At 44.4% G+C, this 17,465-nt stretch overlaps 1 protein-coding gene across 1 annotated transcript; it reads left to right on the top strand.

Annotated features, from left to right (window-relative positions):
- Positions 1-15,660: 15,660 nt before the first annotated feature.
- On the top strand, positions 15,661-16,661 carry LOC123444885 (heme-binding-like protein At3g10130, chloroplastic). Its single transcript, XM_045121763.1, has one exon. The coding sequence runs from the start codon at positions 15,831-15,833 to the stop codon at positions 16,512-16,514; it is 684 nt and encodes a 227-aa protein (XP_044977698.1). The 5' UTR covers positions 15,661-15,830; the 3' UTR covers positions 16,515-16,661.
- The last annotated feature ends 804 nt before the right edge of the window (positions 16,662-17,465 follow it).

Below are 17,465 nucleotides of genomic sequence, written 5' to 3'. Positions count from 1 at the left end.
CATATGGATTTATATAGAGGAACGACTAGGTAGCGGCGCCGCATCCAGATACTCCAGTGCGATGGCTACCATATCCATTGTACACAAATGCTTGCAAAAAAGAAACAAAGAGAACCGGCTGTATGCACATGCATGTACTTGGGATATGTAATCCCATGGTGTGCTTAATTCTTCCTCCTTTGATCATGTATGCATGTAGTGATATTATTAAAGATTTACTTTGATGTTTGAAATTAAAAAAAAATATCTATAAAACTGCTAATTCAATCGATGATCCGTTTTCACCATTGACTTTCTCGCGACGAGTTATTCGAGACTAGATCTCATATCAATATGTTTCATCAACTATTTTTTTTCCGTTCATACTTGCCATATTTTTTGACCAACTTGTCATATTATTAATCACTTACTTGTCTGATAAAAATAACTTGATTGCCACTTTTTAATGTTGTTTCGTACAAAGCCTTGTAGCAGTTTTCATTATACATGATATAAAAGCATGTCATAGGTTGTGTTTGTCAATTTGAAAAATATGCCAACTTGTCATATTTACATACAACTTGCCAAAAAACTATTTTGTGTGCTTGTTAGTTTAACTATGCTGAGTTGTCATATTTACAAACGATGACCAAAAAAGATTTCTTGTGCTCACCGATTTTAAATATGTTGAGTTGTCATATTTTTGCGCGTAATCGCGTAAAAAAAATTGTTTATACGTGTCAGTTTGATTATGTCAAGATGTCATATTTATACACAATTTAACAAAATATAATGATTAAGTTATTTTTTATCAGACAAGTAAGTACTTACTAGTCTGATAAGTAAGTGCAACAAATGAGGTAAGTACGAGTAAAAAAAAGTTGTCGAAACATGTCGACATGGAATCTAGTTTTGAAGATTTCATCGAAACAAAGTCAACGGTAAAAACGGATCATCAATCGAATTAACGGTTTAAGAGATAAAAGTTTTTGAATTCTGATCATAGGGACCGAATCCAGTGTGAGTCCGCTGCACGGAAAGGAATCGGTGCACGCACCCCTACTTAGTTTTTTCTTTTATATAGACATACTTTAAAATATAGATTCATTTATTTTATTTCGTATGTAGTGTTTTAATAAAATCTTTTAAAAAAATTATATTTAAAAACGAAGAAAGTATTATGGAGGTGCTGACATGTTCGAAACGAGATGGCTCACGACAAGCGGCCGCCCCCGATCGAGGTGTCAAAGAGGTTTCTGCTGAGCTACGTCGAGTCCTTGATAGGCACCGAGAACCATCCAGGTGCAGACCCAGTGAAAGGCAAAGCAAGCGGTGTTGCTGTGCCATGCAGGCCTGTATCACACACGCAGACTAGTCTGCTGATTGTCCTCGGCCCCGCTGGGGCCTGGGTGCCCCCAGAGGCAGGATGGCCCAAGCTGAACGTGGACGTATCCTACTGCGCGAGCCCCGGAACGGCCGGGGCCAGAATGACCCTACGGGACAGCTCTAGCGATAGGGGACTGATCTGCGCTCACGCGCCGGTCCAAACTTTCGGCCGATTGCGCGCGAGCCGTAGGATTCATCAACCCCGCGTCGTTCGTATCGTTGGATCCGATGCAACATTTTTCTCCTATGCAGCAAAATTTTGATGCGATGCAGCAATTTTTTTAACGGTTGCAACAAAAAACAAAAATTATAGCAAAAAAAATATCTACGTGATCGTAACAAAAAACAAAGTTGATGATACGTGGTAGCAAAAGTCAAACCCCGGTTGTAACAAATATTTACGTGACGTGTATGCAACTTTTTTAGTGAACGGTTGCAGCAAAACATGATGCCGGTTGTAGCAAAAATTAACACGGTTGTAGCAAAAAGTAAAAAATATCGATTGTAACGAAAAATCCGACGAACTGGAGTCGCAACCAAACGTATATGCAGCTTTTTTACTCGGACAAAAAATAGTAAAAAAAAACGCTTGCAGCAAAAATGACGCTGGTTGCAACATATTTAGACGAAAAATGTTACCAGAGAAGCGCGCGGGTGGGAAAATATTACAAGTGCCCGCGCGCGCGAGGGGGCGACCGGCGCGCGGCCTATAAGGAGTACTCCCTCTGTCCTAAAATTCTTGTCTTAAATTTTTCTAGATATGAATGTATCTAGTCATAGATTAATATTTAGATACATTCATTTTTAGTCAAACCTAAGACAAGAATTTTAGAATGAAGGAAGTATATACTAAAACTTAAAATGTATTCAAATACTAAAACGTGACTAGATAAATTTATATCTAGATAAATCTAAGACAATAATTTTAAGACAGAGGTTGATAGAAAAAATGGAGTTTACAGAAAAAATATTACAGATGCATACAAGAACATTTCATGTATATATAAAAATTGTTAAATGTGTATAGAAAACGTTCCTGTTCTATTCAAAAAATAAAATACTAATGAAACCCAATAAAAAAAGAAAATCATGATAACCGGCGCAAAAGAGTGAAAAAAATGAAACCGATAAAAGACAAAGACAATAGACGAAAATGAAGAAAGAAAGGAAATAAAATAGGAAAGAAAAGAAAAAACCTATATAAACAAATAAAAGAAACAAAACAGAAGAAAAATGAATACGGAAGAAAGAAAAGACAGTAAAAACCTAGAAGAACAAAGAAAACCAATGAAAAAACAACGAAAGTAGAAAACAAAACAAAACCATAAAGAAACAGAAAGAACGTAAAAAAAATCTAGACCGAAACCAACAAAAAACACACGACCGAGCGGCACCCGACCGAGCGATGCAGCGACCAAAAAAATAAACAACGAAAATGGGCCAGCCCAGATTCCCAAAAACGAGGAAAGAGGGAAATTCCTTAGGCGAGAGATCTTTCCATCTTGCAATAAACATATACTCCCTCCGTTCTTAATTATAATTTTTTTAAAGACTTTTTAAAAAAACTACATGCAATTGTATTTGTACATACTTTTGAATATATATTCATTTATTTTCTTTTATATATAGTTCCTTAGTAAAAAAATCAAAAAACTTATATATTTTAAAATGGAGGAAGTACGCGTCCGAGAGGTATTTCCCGCTTAACAGTCTTCTTGAAGAGAGCTCATATACTCCCTTCGTTTTTAAATATAAGTCTTTGAAGAGGTTTCACTACAAGTCTACATACGGATGTATACAGACATACTTTAGAATGTACATTCACTCATTTTACTTCGTATGTAGACCTTTAGTAAAAAATTTTAAAAGACTTATATTTAAGAACGGAGGGAGTAGTTCAGAACGCTCGCTCACTACTGGTCGCTTGCTTGCCAAATAAGCTCCGGTCGCTCGATCTTCGGTCGACGTATTGGTTTCCGGCCTGCTTTTTATTTTTTGGTTTCTCACTTGTTATTGTTAGTTTTTCTGTTTTTTCTTTTCATTGTTCTCTTTGTTATTTCATAGCTTTTTTTATTCCTTTTTCTTTATTTTCTTTGATTATTTCTTGGATTCAATGTTTCTTTTTTCTTTTCTTTTCTTCTTTCTACGTTCTTTATTGTTTCTTCTCTCAGTTTTCTTCGTTTTATTGTTTCTTTTCTCAGTTTTCTTCGTTATATTCTGTTTCGTTCTCGGGTTTCACTGTTTTCATTCTTTTGCATGAGTTTTCTTGGGTTTTCATGTTCGTTAGGACTTTTATTTGTTTCTATTTTTTGGTTTCGTTTGTTTTTTATGACTAATTTTGTTTCATACACTGTACATTTTTTGCATACATGAGCAATATTTATTTATATAGGTTTATTATTTTTAAAAATACATGATTATTATTTCTTTCAAATATATTGTTTGACGAATATATTTTTTGTACATATTGTACATTTTTTGCATGCACCAGGAACATTTTGTAATGCATGCTTAACATTTTTTGAATACATGATTAATATTTTTAATAAAAAAGAATAATTCTCTGATACACATTTTACATTGTCCATATATATCAGAACCATTTTTATATAATGTTAACATATTTATATGTATTGTGAACAGTTTTGTGATACGCAATCAACATTTTTCAAAGTTTATATTTTAGTGTTAATTTTTAATACATATTTTACATTCTTTATCCACACCAGGAACATTTTTTACATACATTTAATTTTTTTGAAATAGACGATTAACATTTTTCATTTTTTTTTTGTGTTTGATTACTAATTTGTTAATACACATTATAATTTTTGTATATATTGGGAATATTTTTTGTTACATTAATATATGATTAGCATTTTTTGTGCACGGTCAATAGAATTAGCGAAACAATAGAAGATATAACTACATGTATACTCTCCCATTATAAAATTCTTGTCGTAGATTTGTTTAGATATGAATGTATCTAGTCAAGTTTTAGTATTTACATACATCCATTTCTAAAAAAGCTAAGACAAGAATTTTGAGACGGAGGGAGTACTTAACAAAAGAACCAAAAGAGATAGGTGTTTGTGCGAGCAGGATTCGATCCCGTGTCGTATAGTTCGAGGGCGACAGCTCCAGCCACTGCGGCACACATGTGTTTATTGAGAAAAATGAGTACTGCGGCTTTTACACACTCGTTGTGGCTCGCATGGCTCACGGACACAGTGTTGCGTGCGCAAGCGTTCTTTCCACCTCGCTCCCCATACAAAACCCTAGCCATTTTTGCCACTTCACCTCACTTTTAGTCCACTCGCTCAGCTCCTCTCCGGTGATCTCCGACCATTTCAAGCATGGAGGCACTCTGCAACTGTCGATTGGGATCTTGTCCCCTGCACGGAGGAAGAGGAGATAGCCGTCCGACTGGGTCTTTACCTGTGACAGCCCGATGCCGACGTTCCAGAAGATTCCCCTCTCTTTCCGTTTTCGTCGAGTGTCTATTTATATTTGTCGCATCATCATCGCATCATGCACATCATCAACATTGCATCGGCATCTCCGTGCCGCCAGTTTTCAAAACTTGCATCCGTTGTTAGTTGTCGGTTCTCGTCGTGGTTCGTTCCGAGTCCGACCGCACTCGCACGCGTCCGCGGCACCGTCAAAACCCTGTTTTTAAAGTGTGTGTAAAACTTTCTCTGATCGGGTTGAGATTTGACGTGCGGTCGTGATTAGTTATAGCGATGCCGCCTGTCGAATTTCGTCGCGATCGGAGACCGTCTCGTACCCGAACGGTCGACCGTAGCGGCACCGTATTCGGTCTACCGTCAGACGTTTGTCGGTGTTTTAATATTCGTGTCGCGCCGCCCGTTCTCCCTCTCGTCTCCGGATATCCCCTCTACACGGCCGCATACCGATACCCACGTTTGGAATCGTCCGAATCCGACCCCGTGGTTGGGTCCGAAACGCGATTCCGGTTAACCGAGCCCCCCCCCCCCCGGTTTGTCTATATATAGCCCTCATGCCATTAATTAGAGCGCCACTCCCCTCTGCCTCGAAATCCGTGCCACCTACCCGAAACCCTAGCCTCAGCCGCAGCTCCCTCTCCTCCCACCAGCCCCAGCCGCCGTGGGCCCACCGAGCCCATCCGAGGCCCGCCCGGGCCCGGATCCCGCCGCCGCAGCCCCCTGCTCCCGTCGAAGCCCCTCCATGGCAGCGCCAAGGCCGCCTCCCGCTCCTTCCCCGTCGCCGCTGCCTGCACGTCAGCGCGCCGCCGTCTTCTCTGGCGTTGTCGCCGCGCCCTGGCCGCCGGAGTGTCCCGTTGACCGCGCCTGTGGAAGCCGGTGCGCCGCCCCGTTCTGCTCTGCACGCCAGATCCCGCACAACCCGCAGCTTCCCCGTCGCCGGAGCCCGCCCTGCCCGCCGGTGCTCGCCTCCTCCTCCGTCGGGAGCGGGTCCCCGGGGATCGGATCCGCCGGATCCAGGGCAGCCTCGCCGCCATCGCGGCCTTGCGCCGGCGCCGCCGGTTGGAGGGGAGCGAGGAGGACGACGCCCGTTCGCCAGCGCCCCCGCCTGGGCCTCCGCGACCCCTCCTGGGCCTCCCTGCGTTGATCTCGAGCGGCCCAGTGCGCTCGTCCCTGGCCAGCCCCGTGGCTCCTCCCGGCCCAGGTAGCCCAGCGGCCCACTCCGCCCCTGCGCCAGCAGGCCTCCTGCTCCTCAGCCGACCAGGCCGGCCCGAGTTAGCCCTCAGGTGAGCTATCCCCCGCCTGCGCGCCTTTTAATTACGTAGTGCCCCTGTTGGGCCCATTAGTGATTTAGGATGTTTTTCGGAATTATAATAGATTCCAGAAAATAGACGGTTATTAAAATGCGTGTAGTTTTAAATCCGTGTGTCGGATCGGAGAGTATTATATATGTAAAACGTGTAGTTTCTCGAGTAGAACCCGTTTATAAAACTTGCATAATTATTTGAGGTAGTTTGAAGTGCCTAACGCCTAGTTTTGTGTGCTGTTTCAATAGGATACGCCCCGTATTTAATTTTCGTGCAAGTCCGGATTGTTCGTATGGCGTATTAGAAATGCCTATGTTTTAGGGACCATTTTATCATGTATTTTAGGCCAGTCATTTGTATTTTTGCGTGTATGGATTGCTGGTAGTTTATTTTCCCGTATATAGGTTATTTTCCCGTATTTATGTGCGGCATAATTTTGTGTTGCAAACCCCACATATTTTATATGTTTCCGGGATATAAAATTCCCATGGATTTTTCTGTGTAATTAGTTTTAGCTTTCGAGTAAGTTAGTTCGTGAGATATTTTGCTATGTTGCCCTTTTGATTAATTCGTAGGATTTATTCCGTGCGTCGTTTGACGGAGTTGTCAACTAGAGAGTTGATCTTGGATGTTTTGTTTAGCCGCTGGTATTTTTGGTTGCAATAGAAATGCATGTTTAGGTGTGTTTTGATAGCCCTCAAGTTGCTAGAAATAGTGCTGATTTAGAGGAGCTGAAATATTTCTAAGTCTGGAATCTGTTATATTTTGTTGCTGTCTTGTCTTGCTTGCATCTTGTGATCTGTAGCTCTTTTGAGGTTGGTCCAATGGAGTTAGTTGTACCCCTTGTGTTTCTCTAGCATGTTGTAAAGTTTCATGCCATTTGGAGTCCTGTAGCTTAGGATTTTGCTACTGTCAATATTGCTTCAGATCGAAAACTGCACTTTCATAAGGTGTAATTTTCACTAAGTCTGAAATAGTGTGTGAGATGCCATTTTGTGACTTCTTTCCCTTGTGTTCCTTGCTGCCATGCTAGTTGTTGTTCGCTATTCATAGTAGTGCTTCTTGCCCTCTTCCGTGCCATGCCTTGCATGCGTTTATCGGAGTTGTGTAGCCGTAGTTGTGGGGCGTAGAACATGCTATGTGGCTGATTTTGGCAGATTGTAGTGATTTCTTGTTTTGCTCGTAGTTGTTGAACCGTAGCTCCGATCTGATCGTGTCCTACATGAAACTTGCTTAGAATCTTGTGTAGTTTCATTTTCTCTTGCTGGTTGTTTGTTTTGAAGTGCTCGTAGCCGTCGTTGCACACATATTACATTCATGCCATCATATCTTGCGGTGCTTGTATCTTTTGAACCGTAGCTCCGCTGGAGATGTTCTTTATGTGTAGATTGCTCGAAATGATGCGTAGAATCAGGTGAACCTATTTTTTTTGCTGTTTAACAACTAATTAAAGGTGTTAATTCAGATCTGGACAGAATTGTAAATTAACATGTGAGGTCGTTTCGGAGGTGCTATATGTCATTTCCGACCTCACTTAAAATGCCTAGATAGGTAGTTTAATTTCCGCTTCACCTCTTTCATGTTTGAAAACATTAATATTGCCGTGTAGATAACCGGGAGTGAACTAAATAATTAACGTGGAGTTTCGTCAATATGTAACTCGTTGCATATTGAACTTCACTTAATGTGTAGTGTTTGATTGTGTGGATTGTCTTGCCGTGACTTGCCTGTTTTCAGCTGCTCATGCATCATTTGTGTTGTGCATCGTGTGGTGAATATCGTGTGTTGATTTGTGTTTCCGGTCTGCTTCGTCTCGATAGAGTTCCGCAAGCGTGTCGGATGTGAGGACCCGTTCGACTACGTCGGTTCGTCTGCTTCACGGAGTCATTCTTCTTCCAAGCGGGATCTCAGGCAAGATGATCATTTCCCCAGATACCATTACTATCATTGCCATGCTAGTTTTATCGCTTCGATCGATTATGTCTCGTTGCCTACCACCTGTTAAATGTCAGCCTCTCAACAATGCCATGTTAACCTTCAACCTGTTCAACCTAGCAAACCACTGATTGGATATGTTACTGCTTGCTTAATCCTGTGTTAGCGTTGCTAGTTGCAGGTGTATTGCTTCCAAGTGAAAGCATGGGTTCCTTGTTATATGACCATATTAATTGCTATTTAATTTAATGCACCTATATACTTGGTAAAAGGTGGAAGGCTCGGCCCTTTTCTAGCCTGGTGTTTTGTTCCACCTTTGCCCCTTTAGTTTCCGGCTACCGGTGTTATGTTCCATAAATGAGCGCTCCTAACACGATCGGGGTTGTTATGGGGACCCCCTTGATAATTCGTTTTAGATTAAAGCTGGTCTGGCAAGGCCCAACATTGGTACTACATTTGCCTAATCACCTAATAAAATTGCATAGGGACCCGCCGGCACCCGCGGACTATTTTAATCAACCCCCGGGCCAGTGCTCCTCATGAGTGTTGGTCCAAAACAGAGCAGCTTATTAACGCTACCCGGGGCACCTCGGCGTTTGGCGTGGTAACCATCGCTCATCCGTCGTGTCCTGAGAACGAGGTACGCGACTCCTATCGGGATCGTCGACATGTCGGGCGGCCTTGCTGAATTAGTTTTACCTTTGACGAGATATCTTGTGCATCGGGATTCCAGTGATGCTTTGGGTAATCTCAGAGTTGAGGTTTTCCACTAGGGAATCCGACGAGATCGCGAGCTTCGTGATTGAGGATTTCTATGCGGCTTGTGGTAATTTGTGATGGACTAGTTGGAGCACCCCTACAGGGTTAAATCTTTCGGAAAGCCGTGCCCGCGGTTATGTGGCAACGTGGAAACTTTGTTTAACACTGGTTCTAGATAACTTGAAGTTAACTTAATTAAAACTTGCCAACTGTGTGCGTAACCATGATTGTCTCTTTCGTGAGTTCCTTCTCCGATCGAGGACACGGTGGGGTTATGTCTGACGTAGGTAGGTGTTCAGGATCATTCATTTGATCATGAGTAGTTCTCGTCCGTTATGCGTAGATCTCCCCCCCCCCTCTTATTTCTTGTACTCGTAAGTTAGCCACCAAATATATGCTTAGCCGCTGCTGCAACCTCACCACTTAACCATACCTCACCCATTAAGCTTTGCTAGTCTTGATACCTTTGGAAATGAGATTGTCGAGTCCCCTGTGGCTCACAGATTACTACAACACCAGTTGCAGGTATAGGTAAAGGTTATTGACGCGAGCGCGTTGATTGTTCATTTGGAGCTGCTTCTTCTTCTTCTTCTTCTTCTTCTTCTTCTTCATCATCATCGATCTAGGATGGGTTCCAGGCCGGCAGCCTGGGATAGCAAGGATGGACGTCGTTCTTCTTTTGTCGTTTATTTTCGTCCGTAGTCGGACCCTGCTCTTGCTCTTGATGATAATGTAATGTACTGATGTGACTCTGATGTAGCTTGTGGCGAGTGTAAGCCAACTCCGTATATAACTCTTCTTTTCAGTACATGTACTTGTAACAATATCCATTCTTGCGACACGACGAGATGCGCTTCTATCCCTGACGAGGCCTTCGTGCCAAATTGAGGATATGGTCGCATCTTGGGCGTGACATTACCGTTCCCAGGAGGATGCCCAAGAAGACGCCTTCGCCCGGGCTTCCGTGTCGTGCAAGTCTGTGGGGCTTGGATAAAGAGGCAACAATGCGTTCACCGATCGCTCGTGGTGCATGTCTGCTCTGTAGCTGGAGCTAGCCGTGGTGGCATCCGAGCAACCCCTGCGTCGGGTCCTTGTCCCCGCACAGTCAGACTTTAAGTCTGAGACCCTTCGTGCCCGTTGTAAGAGGGTCAAGGTGCGCCATGCCGCGGAGGGCGGATCGCACCGCGTCATGCCGGTCAAGCCCGTGGAGGACAGGGTCGTGATGGACAGCGGCATAGATTCGAATTCCAAACAGTTCTAATCTAGACTCTTGTGAGGATGGATGAAAAGGATAATTCAAGAGAAACACCATTCCCAGTAATTCGAAAGTAAGAGAGGGCTTGTTCCTTACAACAACCTCCATGATTTGCTTCGGAAACATAATATATTGGTTACTAAACAACTACTCCTAGATGTCTCGAAAGACCATGCCCCGGCACACTTCAATACCTCTGTGTCTTGCCACTTTGGCTAATGCATCTTCCGCTTGTGCCCATCTCTTCCCCACCAAAAACCAAGTCGCAATATTTGTAATCTCTTCCTGCATGTCGATATTGACAACTTTTTCGTTTCCGAAACGGAGACATCGACAACTTGAAACAACTCATAACTGCTTAACTTTGTACATGACCGCTGCTGCCATTTTATGATGTGATTATATTTATGCTTTCGCCGTTGGGTTTGAACTTGACAGGCTGGATATCTGGTGAATATTTGTCCAAAAGGACCCCCTCTCGAACGTCATTGCCAGAAAAGACCACCTGTGAACGATAAAAACGGAAAGGACCCCCTCCCCGGGTGGCGGCAGGCGCGCCAGGCGGCACGTGGCACCTGCCGCCACCGCCCGAGGCGGCTGGGGAACATGCAGCCACCGGCCGAGGCGGCTGGGGCCTGCCGCCACCAGCTGAGGCGGCCGGGTGCGCATCCCGTTCCCTCCACGCCGCGCCGTAACGGACAGAGCCTCGGTGGGCCCTGCCGCCACCACCCTAGGTGGGCCACCGGGAATCTGTGCGCCACGACAGCGACGCTGATTGCGCCGGGAATCAGCTGGTTGGCCTCGGAGTCAGCGCGTTCTACGATTTGCGCTCCAAATTTTCCCGCCCACATGCATGCGGTATTATGCCATGCTTGGGATGTACTCTCTCCATTCCAAAATATAAGACTTTTTAGAGATTTCATTAGAAGACTACATATGAAGTAAAATAAGTGAACCTATAATCTAAAATATGTCTATGTACATCCGTATGTAGTTCATAGTGCAATCTCTAAAAGGTCTTATATTTAGGAACAGAGGGATTATTTTTTTACTAGAAAACGACACTCATTTTAGAATGTAGATTCTGTCATTTTGCTTTGTATGTAATCATCTAGTAAAATATCTAAAAAGACTTATATTTAGGAACGGAGGCTGCCTGCTGTATTTGTTCCCGCCACATGCACGTGATAACGACGGACGAGCAGTGCAATTTTTTCCCGCGTTAATTTCCTACCTAAGTTTCCCGCCTAAGTTTCCCGCCTAAGTTTCCCGCGTTAATTTCCCACCTAAGTTTCCCGCTGAAGTTTCTCGTTTTCGCGTCGTTTTTTCCCGCGTAGACATCCGGCAGAGCCTATAAAAGGAGGCAGGGAGTGAAACTCTCTTCACCATCAGCCAGACTTCAAAGCACCTACACCTCCATAGTCAGTATGAGTTTGCCTTGTTCGGATCAGAGCATTAGGCCTAGGAAAATGCAGAGTGCAAGCTTGCCTCGGGGGGTGGAAGCAGTTCGATGTTGGTGCGGAGATGTCTGCAAGGTGAAGGAGGTGACGGATTTTTCAGATTGGTTGGGCATGAAGTTTTTCATGTGCGCCAATTATGAATCTGATCCACCCGAATCTATTTCTGCGTACGTCAGGCCTCCGGTATGCTCAAGTCATCCAGATTATTGTTTACTTGATATTATTGTTTACTTGAATCTGATCCATCCTTTAGTCTCCTCCTCCTCTCTGCATGTACTATCGTTGGATTGACACGGAAATGCCGGACTGGGCGGTGACCGAGATTCGTGAAAGAGGTTGCCGTGCATGGGCTAGCTTGGACTTGGAAGAGCGTCGCGAGAAGGCTGAAGCAGAGGAGAAAGCAGAGCAGAAGAAAGAGTGGGAAGATTACTGTGTGGAGCAGAGGGCTTTTATTGATGAGATGATAAGGAAAAATCAAGAAGAGAAACTTCGGCTGGAGGAGGTTTACAGACAGCGGGAACAGGCCCGTGAAGCTGAGAGGGAGAGAAAGAGAGAAATGGCTCGTGCCGTCAAGGCAGCACAAGAAGCTGGTGATGGAAAAGGAAAATATCCACGTTGGACTCAGTAGATTTATTTTATTGTATGTTAATTTGTGTTAGTTGTATCTTAATTTCTGCAATTTGTATCTTAATTTCGGGAAATTGTATCTTATTTTCAGCAATGTCTATTTTAATTTCGGCAAGTTGTATCTTCATTTCCACAATGGGTATCTTAATTTCAGCTACGTGTATGTTCATTTTATCCCGCCATTTATTTCCCGCCTCGCTTTCCCGCCATTTTTTTTCCCGCGTATAGCTTTGCCGCCATTTTGTTCCCGCCCTCGCTTTCCCACCTCGCTTTTCCACCTCGCTTTCCCTCCTCGTTTCCCTGCCATTAGTTATTCGTCTCGCTCTGCTGCACCTATAAAACCCCCTCCAAACCAAGGTGGGTAAGGAGTGTCCTGAAAATGTCTCATTATCCTTTCGATCGTAGTTTTCACAGTGGTATGTCCGAGTGTCTTCTGCGCTTAGCTAGCAATTTCAAGATAGATAATAGAATAGTTTAATGGGACGAACTCATCAGTAATGACACACTACTGAATGAGGTTGCCCACGCATTAGCTAGGAAGGGGTGGCCTGCAAGGACATATGAGGAGATTCGGAAAGAACTTCTACGGTTGAATGAAAGATGGAAGAAGAAAGGCCAACACATACGCAGTGGAGGTGGAGTAAAACATCCCTTTTTATGGATTGACGATAGTGAGGACGAAGACAATATCTTCATACCGAGTACCAAGGCCAAGAGCGCATCATCGACGAAGGCCAAGAGTAGCGCTTCGTCAAAGGGCGAGAGCTCTGCATCGTCGAAGGATGACGACGACTTTATGTAGTTTTTTTATGAACTCTACAAGTTTAGCAGATTTCTTATCTGGGAAAATCTGTCCAACGGCCAGACTTCCCGCGTCTAGGCCAACAACAGAGTGAAATTCATTGGTGATGCTCATAACCTGGAAAAACTCTGGGTTGATTGCTGCAGCGACCGCCTTCTCAGGAGGAACAACTTCATCATCATTTGGTTCCGAAGAGGCAGAAGAATGACCATCATCGTCATCATCTAGCGCCTCCAGCAATCCCTCGACATGTTCGCTCATGTCAACGACCGCAGACCAATATCCCGTGTCATACACTTGTTGGCCACCTGTTGGTTCCGATGGGCCGGCGTCGGGGGCTACAGTTATGGCCACTTGTTGGCCACCCCTTGGTTCCGATGGGCCGGCGTCGAGGGCTATAGTTATGGCCAACTCGGCCTCACCGGCACCGCTACTGCACTCGGCGACATCACTGGCAGAAATGAACTCCACATAAACCATGGGTTGTTCATACATGGAGTTATTGGGATTGCTTGCAAAATCCATGTACGACGCCCATGCTCTTTCACTAGTAACCCGCCGCAGAACCCAACGATTTCCTTCCTCTACCACGAAAGACTCCATGGTCATTTTTTTTCCATTCATCGTTGAACCAAACACCGCTCGGATGCACCTTCTAACTGCCGCATACTCTACATTAACCATGTCTTTCACTACAACTGTAGTCATCCCGCACCTAGACACATCCACACCAGAAGGACCCTCACGTACGATGTGCCCATAAAACACTAACAAATTTTCCATACTACCTAACGAGCAGCCATATTTACATCGTTAGTCCATTAAAAATTATATTATTATATTTATATTGTACTAACATCCATTACCTATCTATTTTTACATATAACAATTTAACAAATATTCACATATGGCTGTACATCTACGCATAATAATTTATATTGGAAACATCATATTATTTTATTTATATTGTGATAACATCCATTACTTATCTTGTTTACATATAACAATTTAACAAATACTCACACACGACTGTACATCTACACATAATAATTTATATTGTACCATTTGTCGCGACACTACATCTACAAAATAAATACAAGATAAATTACAATATGTCATTCATACCTCTGGTTTAATAAGGATATCCTTCCGAATACAAAATATCACCAGTATTATATTGTACCATATGTAATATTATCATATGAACAAAAATATTACACACATAATTTTTCCCTGCTAGCAAAAGTTTTAAAATACATAGTGCATGCATATACATATCACGAATCATATATCTACGGGGTTGACAAATTATCACATAAAAAAATATTACACATGCGTCATGCATGTAATAATACACATGCGTCATGCATGTAATAATACTAATATAGTTAACATATTATTACATTTTTTCGGGTGCTTTCTAAATACCAGTTGCATGCAAACACGAACGAATCACCGGTAATATATGAACAGAGTCGACCTATTATCACATGAACACAAATATGAACAGAGTCTCATACCTTGATCTTCAACTTAGTAGTTCATATCGCATGACAAAATAGTTTCACAAAAGTGATAATACGCTCCCTAAGACAAAAGAAAACACATACTTAGAAACTAATCAAACAAAATAAAAACATCATGCATGCAAACACGACCAACACAAATGAAAAGCTCTTACCTTGATCTATCTTTTCTTCAACTACAACGTCTTCAAAATAGTTCCACAAAAGTGATAATACACTACCTAACACAAAAGAAAACACATACTTAGAAACTAATCAAACAAAATAAATACATCATGCATGCAAACACGACCAACAGAAATGGAAAGCTCTTACCTTGATCTATCTTTTCTTCAACTACAACATCTTCAAAATCTAACTTTAAACCGTCCTAAATCGCCACTTAAACCTTCATACGGAGTAGCTCTTGAGAGAAAGAGAAGAGAGTGAGAAAGAGAAAGAGAAGAGAGTGACACAGGAGGCAACGGCAGGAGAAGAGAGTGAGAGAGGAGGCAGCGACGCGGTTCACTTATAAAGAAGAAGTTTCGCACTGTTTCGTCGGTGGGAGGGGAAAAAATTCCCACTGTTTCGTCGATGGAAGCGGGAAATATCTGTCTCAGCCTGGGAATCGGCGCGTACGGAAATCAGCGCAGTTAGCAACAGTGCGACATGTCTGTCCGCGCGGAAACAGTGTCAGCCGCCTCCTCCCGAGGCGGTAGGGCCCGCCTGGCCGCCTGCTGCCGAGGCGGCAGGACCCACCGCGCTGTCACCGTTTCGTTGCCGCGTTGCTAAAACGGGAAGCTGCTTCGACCGCCTGGGCTCGTGGCGGCAGGCCCCAGCCGCCTGGGTTCGTGGCGGCAGGTGACGCGTGTCGCCTGGAGCGCCTGCCGCCACGGAGGGAGGGGGTCGTTTCGGCATATTTCGTTCACAGGTGGTCTTTTTTGACAATGACGTTCGAGAGGGGGTCCTTTTGGACAAAAATTCGATATCTGGTATGAAGAGGTGTATATGCCGTTTGCTCCACTTTCTTTTATAAGTCAAGGCGTTCCGCCCTCTTCGTCGGAACATGGCGTGCAAGTCAAAGCCGGCGAGCGCAACTTTCTCTCCAAGCTAAAAACGGAAGGAAGAAAGGAGAAGGAACGTGCTTACAAGACGAAAATTCCTTCCTCAAATAATGCGCCGAAAACGAAAACGCCTCCGTGGAGCCACGCGCGCCACAGCTCGCACACCATGCCTCGTCCACTCGTCCGAATCTCTCGCTGGCTCTTAAGCCCCGGCGCCGCCGAGCCAAAGCAACATTCAGCGAACGACCTCCGCTGAGCCCTCCGTCGAACAAACGACGCCGACGACCATGGGTCTGGCGATGGCCAAGCTGATGGTCGGGAAGATCATCGTGGAGACGCCGAAGCACGAGGTGGTCCACACCGGCGACGGCTACGAGATCCGCAAGTACCCGCCGTGCGTCGCCGCCGAGGTGACCTACGACCCCAAGGAGATGAAAGGCGACCGCGACGGCGGGTTCCAGGTCCTCGCCAACTACATCGGCGCCTTCGGCAAGCCGCAGAACACCAAGCCTGCTGAGGCGATCGCCATGACGGCGCCGGTCATCACCTCCTCCTCCTCCGGCAGCGGCGAGGCAGAGCCGATCGCCATGACGGCGCCGGTGATCACCTCTTCGGAGCCCGAGCCGGTGGCCATGACGGTGCCGGTCCTCACGGCCGAGGGCCGCGAGGAGCAGACGGGTAAGGTGACGATGCAGTTCCTGCTGCCGTCCAAGTACGCCAAGGCGGTGGAGGCGCCGCGGCCGACGGACGAGCGGGTGGTGCTGCGGGAGGTGCCGGAGCGGAAGTACGCGGTGGTGAGGTTCAGCGGTCTGGCCGGAGACAAGGTGGTGGCCGAGAAGGCGGAGGGGCTCAAGGCCGCGCTGCACAAGGACGGGCACGTCGTCACGGGCCCCTTCGTGCTCTCCCGCTACAACCCGCCGTGGACGCTCCCGCCGCTGCGCACCAACGAGGTCATGTTCCCCGTCCAGTGATTCATCATCCGGCCACCCGGCCACCCCCACCCTATGTGTATGTATGCAGCTACCGTACGTGTGCTACTACTATTTCATTAGATTGTACGTACTTCCGTAAACTAATATAAAAGCGTGGCAATTCACGTGTTTGGTTAGCACAATAAATCATTGTTGTTGGCGTCAGCTGTAGGCATGGCCCTGCACGAACCGACGAAGAACTGTATTGATACTGCAAAGCGGCAGCACCTCAGGCATCACAACTCGGTAGCTAAATCGACTCCTGAACTCAACGTGTCCGTGGTACATGCTCAGAAGCAGAGTTTCGCCGCCTAGAAGAAAACAGAGTACTCTGCTATGCTCAATAGAGTGCTCTTTTTTCCTTGTGCCAAATCTATCTCTTCCTTGCCGTCCGTCATGACGGTTTTGCAAAAAAGCCCCCAGCGTTTTCTGAAATCAACCCACAGTTTGGATTTAAGTCAGAAAATGAATCGTTTTTTGCATTTTTCAAAAAAAACCTGATGTTTTAGGTAATCAATCCGTAGTCCAAATTTAAGTCAAAAAACGAATCTTTTTTTGCATTTTATCAAAAAAACCCTTATGTTTCATGTAATCAACCCGCAGTTCGGATTTTTAACAAAAAACACCCTAAATTTTCAGTTAATCAGTCCATATTTTATCTAAAACAAAATTATCCATATTTTTTAAACCGTAACTCCGAATTTAACATGTTATATATGAAATTGGATTAAAAAATGTGTAGAATCTAAATAGGATGTTATTTTTAGCTGTTGAATACTTCTTAAATATTATTTTTGTGCAAACTTAATCTGTACTGCACGGTCCTTTTTTTCTCTCTTTCCGGCGACGATACGAATTGCAATAAACATCCATTAAATTAAAACCAAATTGAGAGGAAAGAAAACATCGTTAACAACACATGCACACCTTTGGAAAACCTCATGGGGAGAA

Source organism: Hordeum vulgare, chromosome 3H, assembly GCF_904849725.1.
Source record: "Hordeum vulgare subsp. vulgare chromosome 3H, MorexV3_pseudomolecules_assembly, whole genome shotgun sequence".
In the NCBI taxonomy this organism is placed as follows: domain Eukaryota; kingdom Viridiplantae; phylum Streptophyta; class Magnoliopsida; order Poales; family Poaceae; genus Hordeum; species Hordeum vulgare.
This window is presented reverse-complemented; position numbering and strand designations above follow the sequence as displayed.

Bases quoted from the DNA above. Each gene is read 5' to 3' on its own strand.
- LOC123444885 (XM_045121763.1), top strand. From the start codon at position 15,831: ATGGGTCTGGCGATGGCCAAGCTGATGGTCGGGAAGATCATCGTGGAG.